The sequence below is a fragment of the Podarcis erhardii genome, assembly GCF_964252035.2.
Source record: "Podarcis erhardii genome assembly, chromosome: 1".
In the NCBI taxonomy this organism is placed as follows: Eukaryota; Metazoa; Chordata; class Lepidosauria; order Squamata; family Lacertidae; genus Podarcis; species Podarcis erhardii.
The window spans coordinates 30,953,008-30,966,946 of NC_138497.1; the positions used below are offsets into that span (position 1 = coordinate 30,953,008).

General features: G+C 42.6%; 1 protein-coding gene across 3 annotated transcripts in view; it reads right to left on the bottom strand.

Moving 5' to 3' along the window:
- The window catches only part of ESRRB (estrogen related receptor beta), a 163,882-nt gene that overhangs the window by 19,630 nt on the left and 130,313 nt on the right, over positions 1-13,939 (bottom strand). For all 3 annotated transcript variants that reach the window (XM_081863527.1, XM_081863528.1, XM_081863526.1), the window contains one exon: positions 12,557-12,673. In XM_081863527.1, the coding sequence (XP_081719653.1) occupies positions 12,557-12,673 (117 nt within the window). The remainder of the gene's footprint in view (positions 1-12,556; positions 12,674-13,939) is intronic.

Genomic DNA, 13,939 nt, shown 5'->3' on the forward strand with positions numbered 1-13,939 from the left:
CATGTAAACAGGATGATCAATAGGATGCACCATGCTATCCTGTATAGCTTGGGGGACTGGGAAACACTGCATGAGGACACCTGCAACCTGCAAAAATGAGTGGGTGCAAATGGCTTAATTTTTCCAAGCCTCAGAGCCCTATCTGCCCTTCAGAACCCCTTTGCCCCAGGAAAAATGCATTCAATGCATTTGCAAGAAAAAATGCATTTGCAGATGAAGAAAGCCCAGTTGGTGGGATGGTAGAGGAAATGGTAGGGATGGGGGTGACGAAAACAAAACAAAAAAAATCAGTTCTGAGGCTTGAACAGAAATGGAAGTAGGATGGATATGCTGAGATTTGCAAGATCCATGAGGATATCAATCACAAATTAAGTTACAGTAATTACTCTGCATTTCACGCCGGCTACTTGAGTCTGAGGTTTGACAGCAGTGCAGTGACAGCACTAAATGAAAGTGCCCTATAGAAGGCAGACAAAGACGATGAGGGAAAACACAGCACATGTGAATCATACCGTCCAAATCAGTCTAGTTAAAGTTCCTGCAGCTGCAGAAGGTTCGCTGCTGTCTGAGATGGGAAGTTGTGAGTAGAAGTTAAAAGGTCTGTAGTGCGGCTTGGTTGCTTCACTAGGCTGAGAAGCAATCCCCTCATTGCACCATGAAGCAGCTCCAGTTTTGGTCTAGGACTGCTTATTTGGGGGAGTGGAGTTACCTAACATACCAAGTTGTTGTACCCTCTTCCAATTCGCTTACTTGCCGATTTAAAACAAAACAAAAACCCAACTACTCAATGGTTGTTTCTCACTACGTGGGCATGCATTAAAAAGAATACAGGCAGAGAATGAAATACTAGACTTTCCTCTGGGAAAGGTGACAACAGCGTGTGCAACTCTGTGTCTGTGTTGTGTGAAGCCATAGTGAGTATAGAGCTGAGGCAAAATTTCTCATAAGAGTTTTTTCAGGAAAAAAAATTCTCAAGATTTTCTCTTCTGGGCTCTTTCCCAAAGAGGGCCATATTGCTGAATATTCTCCACTATTTATGCCGTTTATCTTCCCGGTACCTATTTATCTACTTGCACTTTGACGTGCTTTCGAACTGCTAGGTTGGCAGGAGCAGGGACCGAGCAACAGGAGCTCACCCCGTCACGGGGATTCGAACTGCCAACCTTCTGATTGGCGAGTCCTAGGCTCTATGGTTTAACCCACAGTGCCACCTGCATCCTTCCTCCCCCCAATGTATCGTTACCCAAAGAATGGCTTTTGAAGGCAGGTGAATGTAATGTAATGCAGCTTCCCAACCTGCTTGCTGACACTATTGGGAAAAGCTGCTAAGAATTTTCCTTCTCCTTGTAGTGTCTTCACTTTTTGCTTTCTTCCTATTAATTCTCTTTTCTGTGGGGAAAAAAAAACTTTTGATGCACTTCACCAGTGTGGGGGGAGAGTCACGGTGGCTTCAGATTCAGCCTTACCTCCTGCCTTGACTAAAGCTGTCAGTTTTCTAATCATCCTGTTGGTGCCACTCATGTTCCAGAAGTCCTTCGAACAGAGCTGTGCCAGTACCAGCCCTCTGCAGTATGAGATCCATTCTACTGATCTGTTTGCTCTCTCTGCCTTTCTCCAGCGCAACCCTGCCAAGAGACATCTGTCCAACAAGTTTGAGATCAGATGTCCCCTCACTGACTTGATAACATCAGGCTTGGGAGGTTTTTTTCTTAATGGAAGGCAAATAATTCCAGCCTCGGAGCCCCCCTCCCCCCCCCCTACATGCTGGATGTAGGCCCAGTCTGTCGGAAGTAAAAATAGCCGAGTGTGCAGAGGAGGTAGCGCAAGCAATCAAGTTTAGTTTCTTTTTTCTTACCCGGAGACTAAAAATACCTCTAAAAGCTCCATGAAGCAAAGCCCTAGACAGTGGGAAATGCAGCCCATTTGCTGTCATATTGAATTTGCAGGCTGTGCATCCTTTTCCGTTGAGTCCCTATGGCAGGGTAGGTCTCCTGACTTTCCATTCTGTATTTGATCCTTAGGGTACCACATACCCATACGTCTGTCTGCATTTCTGCTTGTGTGCTTTTGTGTGTATATGTGTGTGTCCGTATTTAAGAGTTTTTCTGCATGGCCAGTTTAAGGAGTCCCCATCACCTCAACTGTTCGCAACTTATGCATTACTCATCCCTGCGCTTTTTACGACAAGGGTGTGTCTGGCTGCTTTGAAGATATGAAGCCGAGTTCTGTTACATAGCAATGTTTGTTACTGTAAAACACCCTGCTCTTTTTTTAATGTCTTGGTGCACATGTGGGGATGGGGGTATGTGTGCATGCCGACAGACATATATGCCCCCCCCCCCGACATGAAAGTTTGCTACTCACAATCTGCTACCTTACTCTTTCACTCGGTATGGCCAACCCTGCTACATCCCCATTGCCAGGCTATTTCCTACCATTAAAATCCACACTGCTATACAGAACACCATAAAAGCATTCACCAGAAGCAGCATTTTATTATCATAATAGCCAAAAGAGAGAATGCACATATGGGATACCAATTAAGTCCGAAGAATCATATCATTTCCAGGGTGCAAGACCACCTATCGTCTGGAAATGGCCTAACACAGGGACTGGGAGCCTCCAGGCCTTCCTATTTGGACCTACAAGGCTGTTTTTCAAAAACCGTGCCCATTTGCCCCACACCTGATATCTCAGAAAGCAGGATTGAACTCCCCATGCATCAGCTGATGAGTGAAGAGTTCAATCCTGCTTGGTCATTATCTCCCTTTACCATCATGGGCCAACTTTGACAGCTGGGTGGGACCACCCACATGCCAATCATTTGACATCATTATGACATCAGCTGATTGACAGGTGAGTGGTCTGCCAGGGAAAAAATATTCCCCATCCCTGCCCTAAAAAACCCAGATTGCTATAAGATAGAGGATGCAGTGGAACAAATCCTACATCAAGCATCTGGGACATTGGAAATGGTTTAATAGTAATCAAATTTGTTCTTAAAACTAGCGCTGAATAGTACATTTCCAGCTCAGTTTTGCATGTTCATTCATAAATCCAATTAATCTGCAAATGTTTTGTTAATCCACAAAATATGTCTCTGTGTATACATTTCATCCCAAAATATGCATTTTAAATTTATATTGATACATTATTTTTAGTCAATGGGTATATAGCAAAATTAGGAGACGTGCAACCTTCTAATGATAATTAGATAACTGTGACCAGCACTCCAGTCTGGGAGGTGATGAGGCCAGTTTGCATCCGAATTCACAGAAACTTAATTCCTCAAGCATCTCTCCTGAAAACATATCAGCATTGTTACAAACACAAAAAAACACAAATTGTTTTTCAAAGCGCAATTGTCCTTCAGTGGGAGAACTTTCCTCCATGTGCTTTGTTCACCTGAAGTATGCAGAAAAGTGGTATTTCTGGCACGGGTAGAAGTAGAATACTCTATAAATACAAAGCCATTAAACCCCATGCAGCCGCAACCTGATCAGGGCCGCCTTTTAATTTCCTGACATGAGCTGGCCACTAACCCAATTACCCAGAATCCCCGGAGGAGTCCTCATCCTTCCCAGGAAGCACAAAGAGAAAGTGCAAGCATATTGCATGGATGTCAGCAGAGCTTTCACTGAAATCAAATATCTTTCAGAAAATGCACAGAATGGAAGGGGGTTGGGGGAGGGGGGATCCCAGGGAACACTTGAGAAGCAGGGGGCACTTCTTGAACGGTTGTGCTCCACCGAAAGATACTTAAAGAGAAAGCAAGAGAGACAAAAATAACCCATTCAAATTAATTCTTTATTTTAGCTAGCTGCTTGCATTACAGCAGTCAGTATAACAGAAGTGGTTTTAGAGTACTAGAGTGTGCTGTTTTCTGTTTAGTCGCAGTGTAAGAGAAAGGAATTACACATTTTTTCCCTGACACTGGTCCACTCTGCTTCTAAGAATGATGTCAATCAACATTTGATGATTTCCTTCTACGGGTCCACAATAGAAAGTGCGTCACGGTGTGGTACGCTGGTTTGACATCAGCTGATAGGAAGTGCCTACAGAGGGTGGTGAATACAGCATGAGATATTATGGGCTGTCCCATGAATCCGCTGGATGAAATAGCGGAAGAACATTGCCTCAGGAGAGTGAGGAAAATTCTCAAGGATGATTCACACCCTGGCTGGCACTTTCTTGAACTCCTGCCCTCAGGCAGAAGATACAGAAGCATGATTAGTCACACCAACAGGGTAAAGAACAGCTTCTATCCATGGGCTGTTAGGCTGCTGAATGAAAAGATAACAACAGGGCAACTGACTTTCGGGTTTGGTGGGTGTGCGTCAGTAAACAAGGGGAATTAAGACTAAGAGCTGAGTGGGGGGTGCTGGTGTAATCTTACTGTAGACAAGTTTTGTACAAGTGACAATAAAGTATTTCAATTTCAATTCAAGAACTATATGGCATGCAGACGTTGAGCAGCTGAAACAGATCCTAGCAGGGAGGTGTGGTCAATGGGGAAGCATCTCCAATGAAATTAAATCAGAGTTGTCCTGCAAGAGAATGTGTTACAGTGACAGACCCTCCAAGTGACCCTATTTTCCAGAGATAGTACCAGATTTACAGAAGCCGTCCCGGTTTCTGATTTGATCCTGGAATGTCCTGCTTTTCCTTAGGTCGGAAAATACGTCTGTATTTTCACTGGAGAAATGTCGGAGGGTATGCAGTGAGCTGTGCTCACAATCTGCTGGATGGAAGGAGGAAATTTCTTAGAGGCTGGAATGAATGACCTCCTTTGCTGGAGGTATTTTAGCAGAGATGGAACAGCCATCTATGAGGGATGCTGTGATTGCACCCTGCACAGTGCAGTGTTGGAACAGATAGCCGCTGAAGTCCCTTAAAACTCTAAAATTATATTGTTAAGCTACGCCAAGTAGGAGTGGAAGTCTATTGGAGGGTGGAATTCTGGGAAGGAGCAGCTGGGATTTGCTAGTTAAAGCAGTTAGCAGGTTTGGGATTAGAGTAGCAGGAAAATGGGGTTCTTAGTGTCATGGATGTTAGAGAAAAGTGGATTAGCTGTGATCACGGAAGTGGTTAATACATTATTTCTCTTAGTTTTGAATTATTTTTGTAAATTCTTGTTGCCTAAGCAGCTTGCCTTGTAATCTCGGGTTCATGATTGGATTGTTGTTGAGTTTTATCTTGTAGAAATATCAAGAGAGAGAAAGGAAATATATTCACTCTCAAATTAAGCTTAATACAGCTAACCTCTTCTCTTAGCCTTTTTAACCCTGTCCTCTTCTGCTAGCTTTTCCTCTTAGTTCGGTGTTTTCTAATCGGTTTCTGCTCACATGGTTAGATTTTTGTTCCTCTCCATTTCCTATGCTTTATTCCTATCTCTGGGAGAGTAAAAAAGATTTTGAAAGGTGAAGAACCTGGTAACTTGTATTGTTAACACTGCTTGCTAACACAATGAGATAAACGTAATGGAAATATTATTCGACTTTCTATGCAATTCAGGGTGGGGGGCAGGTTCACAGGAAAGGAAGTCAAACATGACCTCAAGTCAAGTGTTTTGATGTGAAACGTAGCAGAAATATTGTTTAGGAAATTCTGAAATACAAATGAATCGGACTTCAGACAGGTCATTATTTAAGAGTAATGATCCAAGACGTTGTTTAAAATTAGAGATTATTGCTCATGATGAGTTTAAGGTGTACAGATATTAAAGCCAGTTCAAGGAAAATTTAAGGACACCTTAACCCCTTGCATCATCCTGACTTTCTCTCTTCTGTTTTGATACAAGTTCAGAAAGATGATTTGGATAAGACTTTTTAAAGAAAGCCTATACTGTACTCTTGAGAGTCTTTATAAAGCTTTTGCTTATTACCACTATGTCACTACTGTTGTTTTGTACATTTAATAATTTATAGTTATCTATTACAATTATTTATAGCCTGCCTTTCAGGATTTAAGTCATTATTTAAGCCATTTATAGACAGCTTTCTATCAACAGTTCTTGAAGCAGTATCCAAGTACATAAGTATACAATAAGCACAATCTCTACTACAATTAAAGAAAAAACAAAAACCAAAGCACACAGATATTGAGACTTTTAACAATAATTGTATTGTCAATATCAAGACTTTTAACGATAATTGCATCAATATAAAATTATTAAATGTTTATGCATATGTGTGTCCACCTAAACAGGAAAGTAGTCAGGTTTTTAAAAAGCCCCTGGATCTACTCTCTCACACGGCTATCAGCAACCTTAGCCTGAAAAAAAAAGGGGAAATTCCTTGAGAATTATTTTATTTTATTTTTTGCCATGCATTTCTGTCACAGTGATTCCGCCTTTGCTGCCTCTGTTTCTTGTTTCTCAGAGGTCTTTGCATGCCTGCTCCCCTCCAGCCCTTCCCAAAGAAAGGGTTTTCCCTGGAGGGAAAATGACAACAGGATTCATTCTACTGATCGCACAGGCTAAACATAACCCGCCAGTGTTTAGCTGTGTGTGTGTGCTAAGCTCTGCCCATGCCTGCTAACCCAAACCACCCGAGCTGCCTAATGCAGAGTAAATGGACAAAACAGCATTTTTCTGCACCAACGCTTTGTAAGGTCACAATCGCAAGAGAATGACCTCAGTGCATGATCAGAAACATGCAATTTGATCTAAGAAAGCCTCATTCAAAGAATTCACATTTGAAATGCGACCTTGCTTACTGTCATTTTCAGTCTCTCGTCTCCCTGCCTGCCCACCAAATAGATAAAATACTAGTCGAGTTTGAAGAGCCAAACAACTCTATTGTGTTCCAACATGCAAGATTCCAACTTTCAGCACTCTTTGAAATATTTCCTACAGGGTGAGTTTCATATTTTAGAATTCTAAGAATATTATTATTATTATTATTATTATTATTATTATTATTATTATTATTCTGCCCATCAAAATATCTCAGGGCAGTTTGCAAGAAAAAAAGAGAGCTATGTATTTTTTAAAATAGCATTACAAAGTCTTCCCTTGACTTTACCAGTTCAGACTGTAGGAGGAGTTACCTCTCTAGTTATACCTATGCGGCACATCAAAGAGAAAGGTACTCGGCTATGCCTGTTCCTGATGTACTGGTTTTTTCCATATTCAAGGAGGGCACTGTTGCTGCTTTTAACATGGGGGGACATTCAAAAATATCAACCTCGACTTGGCAGTCTGAAATGCTGTCTACCAAATGATTTTGCTGGATGTGTAGCTCAGTTTTAAGGTTTTCCATTCCTAGTCTAGACTGATACTATCATCATGTATCAGATATATATGTATATAAAAAGGTAAAGGTACCCCTGACCATTAAGTCCAGTCATGGACAACTCTAGGGTTTCACGCTCATCTCACTCTATAGGCCGAGGGAGCCGGCGTTTGTCCGCAGACAGCTTCCAGGTCATGTGGCCAGCATGACTAAGCCACTTCTGGAGAACCAGAACAGCGCATGGAAACACCATTTACCTTCCCACCAGAGCAGTACCTATTTATCTACTTGCACTTTGACGTGCTTTTGAACTGCTAGGTTGGCAGGAGCAGGGACCGAGCAACGGGAGCTCACCCCGTCGCGGGGATTTGAACCGCTGACCTTCTGTTCGGCAAGCCCTAGGCTCTGTGGTTTAGACCACAGCACCACTCGCGTCCCTATATATGTATATATACAGTACCAATTAATTTCTAGGCAATGGTATCTTTAAGACATAAAGACTAGCAAGGATGCCATTTATCTAGCCCTTGGAGCCATCACTACATGCAATATTGGATGCTAGGGTGGGGCTATCTGACCTGGCAGATGTGTTACTGATGCTTTCTGGGAGGGAAAGGGCAGGGGCAAGGCAGTGGGGAGGTCAGTACCATATGAATGTTCCAGCGGAGCCAATAGAGTGTTCCTGCTCACTCTCCTTGCCTTTCCCCTCTCCCTCCCAATAAGCAGCAGCGACCCCACCACCAGGCGGTCAGGTAAGTCCCGCCCCACAACTAGTTGACTATTTGTCAACCAATGCAGAACTAGAATTGTACAACTTAAGATGCCAAGGGCAAATGGAAGCAGCAGCTCCATAGTTGCATGTTGAGCTACAGATCCCAACCTTTGACACCAAATGGATGCAACAGTGGCAAATCCTTGTAGGAATAAAGATGGTTAACTACAGGTAAGAAAGCTGGCATGTTAAACACGTGTGCACTGGGCTTATATATCAGGTTTGACATAGAAAGTTTCCCACACTGTGTTTTATCCACATGCTGTAGTGAGTTTCCACTCTGCAGCGTCATGAGGGAAGAAACTGAGATGGCACATGCATTCCCTGAGTTGCACTGCATTGATTAGGGCTCTCTTAAGCAAAGTGGCCAGGATATCTGAGAAACCTATTGATTGCTCACTCTGCTCCCTTCCTGCCTCTGTTTCTCAATCGCTTTCTGCATTGCCATAACAAACCCCCAGTGCTGGGTACATCACAAGGATAGTCTTTCACAGTCTTTAAGGATTCATTTGGAGCCTTCCTCTCCACCTCCCCCTGGCCCCCTGGCCCCCGTCACCATAACCTGACAAAGACAGTCTCTATTTCTGGCAAATCTTGCCTTTTGGGTTTGTGCCCAAAAGGTCTTCTTAGGCTGCAGTCTGATCCCTGCTTACTGGGTTGTAAGGCCCACTGAATTCAATAGGACTTAGTTCTGAGCAGACATGGTTAGGATTGCACCACTAGTGTGTGAGCTCTATCACACAGCTCCTAACCAAAGTCCTACCTAAAGAGGATGAAGAAGGAAGCTTCTTCATCCTTCATGGACTAGACTGCTGCTCACTGCTTCTTCCTTCCCCAAAGCCCTTGCAACTCATCTGAGGCTCAGGAGAGCATCCAGCCATTGTCAGATGGGCTTCAGACAGACAGCAAGGGTCTTTCAGCTTGTAACCAGCAACACTCAACAAACTCTGCCAGTAAGTTTGAGGGAGAAGTAGATGTTTGCTGATGCCAAACAGAAGCGAAGCTAGAGGCAGATGCCTGGAAATATCCAACAAACTTGTTTAGAGACTTTCTGGAGTAATGTTGAGTCATGATTTCAGTAACTACTGGATTCGTTAGACACGCGAGCTCCAAATAAATCTAACTGCGCTATGATGGCAAAAATGACCTTACAGTAACTTCAAAAAAAGACAACTCCCAATTATATTATTTAGCTCTGGGCACTTCGGAGATGACATTGTGCTCAGCTGGACTCTATTTTTAGTCTGTGTGAAAATGCCCCAAAGAACAAAACACCAAACGGGGAATCTCGTTATCCCTTTGTTAAGAAGATCTGTGTTTTCACTGGGATTTTCACCAGAACTTTATAGTAAGTGACTGGTAATGGGTCACAAGAGAAAATCAAGATTTAAAAAACTAGAAAATAAGAAGAGAGCTATCTTCTATAACTGCCAGAACTGTTGTTACAGTCTGATGTGATCCTGACGTCTCTGGAGATGGCAAAAGCACATTGTATCTCTTTCAAAACGGCAAGCAGCGGAGAATTATTTAATGTGGCATTTGGAAGTGTTGGTGATAGGGGACAATATGACGAATGGGATCCCGGAAGGAGAAACATATTACTTTGAATATCAAGGCTCTCTTCTGATCAGTATGAGGTGCTTCTCATGGGAATCACTTGGAACTTGTAAGGTTGACCTGGATATAATACTAGAAAAATGTGCACTTGGGAACAACCCTCCCTTGACTGGGAGATTGAATGGATGATCTAAGAGAGCCAGAGGTAGGAAGAGCCAATGAACCCTTCATAAACTCAAATCCCCAGCCAATTCTGCATCTCTCTGCTGAAAGTCAAACAATTTTGGATTTGTTCTTCCTAGAAAATTGCTGACTCCTTGGAGACTAAATAGCACCAAACTATTTTTTCTTGCCTTTATTGGGTTTTTTAAAAGCCATTGTATTGACTGAATTCCTTTTATTCTGCAAATAATATTACTGCAGATAATAATAGTAATAACAATGCTACAATGATTGTTGCTAGTAGTTGCAGACTTTATAGCAGTAACAATAGTTCATGGCTACCTGCATACATATGTATATTATCATAGGATGGAAGTATAAATGATCATGACAAACAGCAGCAATCTGAGGCCTGGCAACAGGCATGTCCTGAATCACTACTATTAATGCTTGCACATATAATATGATTACATGTTCAATTAAAGCAGTGTGCCTTTGGAGCAGTGTAATCTAAACTTCAGTGCTGCAAAGCCCATATGAGATAAAGAACTGGACCCTAAGTGGATGCTGGAATGAATGTGGTTTGAAGCTGTAAAGGAAAAGAGCAAATCAGAGTAAGCAAAATGGAAGAATCCAAGGGACCGAGAGAGAGTTCATCTTTCCCGGCTTCCGAGGGACAACACATCGCTAGGTCACTCCACCACCTTCAAAGCAGGCTAATTTCTCTCTCTGAATCCATCACCATCCTAATCTAAAAGCAAGGTCACGAAGGGTCACAGGCCTGAGCTCACCAATGTCAGGAGAGCTCCAGTCGAGAGAGTGAGCGAGAGGCAGAAATTTAACCTCAGATAAGATCTGTCAATCAAAGGGCAAAACAGGGTTTAAATCTACATTACTAACAGCACTAGCTTTTTATCACTCTTGCAACACCTCAGAGGAAAGCACTATGGCTTCCAATTCATCTCTGGCTTCCACAGATGGCAGCCTGCCTGCTTTGGCTGAAATGTGCTGGGCTGGAGCACTCTCCAGTGCTGATATCCTTTCTGTGTGGGTTAGGCTGTGAGGCAGCTGTGCTTTTCCAAGTACATCGATGCAGAGAGTTACAAGTGCTACATTTCCTCCCTGCCCCCCCCCATCCTTCCATTCTGGAGGGAGCCCAGGGAAATGAAGCTTTGAAGCCAATCCATAAGAATGTGTTTAATTGCCATTGAATTCCCAGTGGCGCACCTTGAATGGATGGATGGAGGGGGGGGGAGGAGAGGAGCACAAGGGGATGAGCCAAGCACTGTTCAGACAACACTGAGCAGATCAATAGGTGGGGTGAGATGGTGGGCTGAGCACTGCAGGGCAAAGGAGACCACTTGCACAGGGACAAAGGCCTCTCTCCAGCCAGGGATGTTTATCTCCTCTCAGAACAAATGGACTATGATCAAACTTTGTTCCCAGTCGTGCCTAGGGATGGGGTGTACGTATGTGAATTTGATTCAGTTTGCATCAGAAGGCCAGCTAGCATAACACACACTTTCTGAAACAATAGAAGAACCGAAACACAACCACCTTTCAAAATTCACACTTCACCAGGTTTTGTAACGCAGTTCTCCAGTCAAGTAATGTGTACCAAAAGGCATGTAGCGGAGTTTGTGTGTGTATAAAAATGCATGTCTTGGAGCGGGTGGAGACATACAAAAATGCATTCTATGAGGGGGAAATGCTTTGCGAAAAAGTTTATAGTAGGTGAGATTTGCATTACAAGGCAAATACGTTTTCACAAGGACTAAAATAAAAATAATAAAAAAAATCCCACCAACTGATATGGGACTGAAATGGACAGGTTTACTCAACCCTTCTCATTCTAACCACACATTCTTCTGCAAACACCCTAATGTTCAGTGCACAGTTCTGTTTTTACATGTATGGAATCTTATAGCTTGTAGCATGCCACTTCTGTAAATGTTTCTTATAAAATAAATGTGTACAAATAAATGGGGAATGAAAGGAATGATTCTTCAGCCATTTTTAAGTGCCTATAAAGAAAGAGAAAGGGAATGCCACTGCTCAGATGACTCCCCCCCCCCTTTTTTTAAAAAGGAAAAGGCATTTTTCATGCGTGGAAAAGAAGCCAAGTGCAACCCCTCTGAGGAGGGTTTCCAATGGAACAAAATATCAATGCGAACAGCACAATAGACTAAAAAAGACAGCAGCATATTGCGTTGGGAGCCATGGCACCATCTGCACATATCCATCAGTGTTGGAGTCCTACATTCTCGCCCAAATGTCATCTTCTAAGTCCTTTCTCTGGATACCTCCACATTCTGAGATTAGGCAGGCCACAGAGAAATACTGTATTTTTTTCAGTTGTAGTACCCAAACTGTGGAATGTGCTCCTCAGATTGGACTGGGGGATCTTAAGTTTTTCCAGTGCTGGGCAAATACCCTTTTATTTGCCAAAGCACCTCAAAACACATTTCCATTTTTTGTGGAAGCTGACCTAGGAGGTCTGAAATTGAAGGTTGGGAGAACAACTCTTTGAAACAAACGAGTGAAACATGCATAACTGCAGTTAAGCACATATGCATTCTTCACACCTGACTGTGGTGTGTTAGGTTTCAATTTGCCTGCTTTTAACATTTTCAGTCAGGTCAGGAACAGAATTTCACTTTAACACAACCGGCATGTCATTGTGTTCTTCCCCTTGGTCACTCAGATTTCGAACCAACTCTAGCTGCTTCCTCCTTCACATCAAAAGCATAATCTGGCCTCAGTCAGAGAGAGGTGAGGGTTTTTTAGGTGTTGGCAAATCGACAGAAGTCATGCACCTGGCTCGCCTTACCTTCTTTCAGCATCCCCACTTTGAGACATTTCATGAAGCGACACGCCTGGCAGGATTTGCGCCTCCGTTTTGTGATTTCACACTCATTGGTCGCCGGGCAGCTGTATTCAATGTTCCCTGCAAAGACAAAGAGGGGCTCACTAAGGACTAGCACCAATACAGTGGTACCTCAGGTTACATACGCTTCAGGTTACATACGCTTCAGGTTACAGACTCCGCTAACCCAGAAATAGTGCTTCAGGTTAAGAACTTTGCTTCAGGATGAGAACAGAAATCATGCTCCGGCAGCGCGGCGGCAGCAGGAGGCCCCATTAGCTAAAGTGGTGCTTCAGGTTAAGAACAGTTTCAGGTTAAGAACGGACCTCCGGAACGAATTAAGTACTTAACCTGAGGTACCACTGTAGAAGAGAATATGACTGCAGGCTTTTATGCCCTCAGAAGTATTCTTCAAACAATAAAAAAGGAATCGCTGCTTTGACCAGTGCCATTGTTACACGAGCCCTTCTACAAATTGGGCAGGTGTATCAGTTTTGATTTCTCACTTGTTTCTCAGTTTTCCATTCCTAAATTTAATTCTCTACATTGCCACATCAGTTTGCAGGTTTTTCTTATGAAAAGGGAAAGTCCCCATGAAGATTCTTCAGCATTTTAGTATGAATGTCCTCTGATTATTTCTAAAATGCATATGTTTGTATGCACTTTCGTCTAATATGCACATTTCTGCAAAGCAATTTCATGCATTCTCGCATGCCATTTTTACTAACTTGCATTTTTATACATGCATTTTATCCCAGTGCGTGTGTGTTTGTACACATTACTTGGCCGGAGAACTGCATTGTAAAATTCAAAGAAGTGCAAATTTGAAGGATGGCTGTTTTTCGGTTCTCAAAATTTTCAGGAAATGCAAATTAGGTAGTACATGAAAACTGAATCAAATTTCTTTCCCGCCCCTAGTTCCTGCAAATAAGGCTTACAATCTACATTTAAAAAATGAAGGGAGGTGGTCAGAAGTTTATAAATTCATGAATAGTGAGGGTGAGGTGGCAGAGGAAGAACAGTGAAGATAAAGATTCTAGAAAAGATTTCTTGCAAATACGGTTCTGACATTACCCTTTCACATATATGCAGAAACACACACACACACGTATGGCATGTCTTTTCAAAGTACTTTGAGGAGAGAAATCTAATCAGTGGATATGGTCTTGAACCCAAGTTTCTTTATGCATAGAGGGAGGAAATGTACTGAGATGACCTTAAACAAGTCACCATCCTGCAGTCTTAGTACATCATTTCTTAACTTTGGATCTTTCTTACATGGTCCATACTGGAATGAATGAAACTGGGTTGAGATATGGGCTGCTATTAAAAGCAACTGCACCCTGC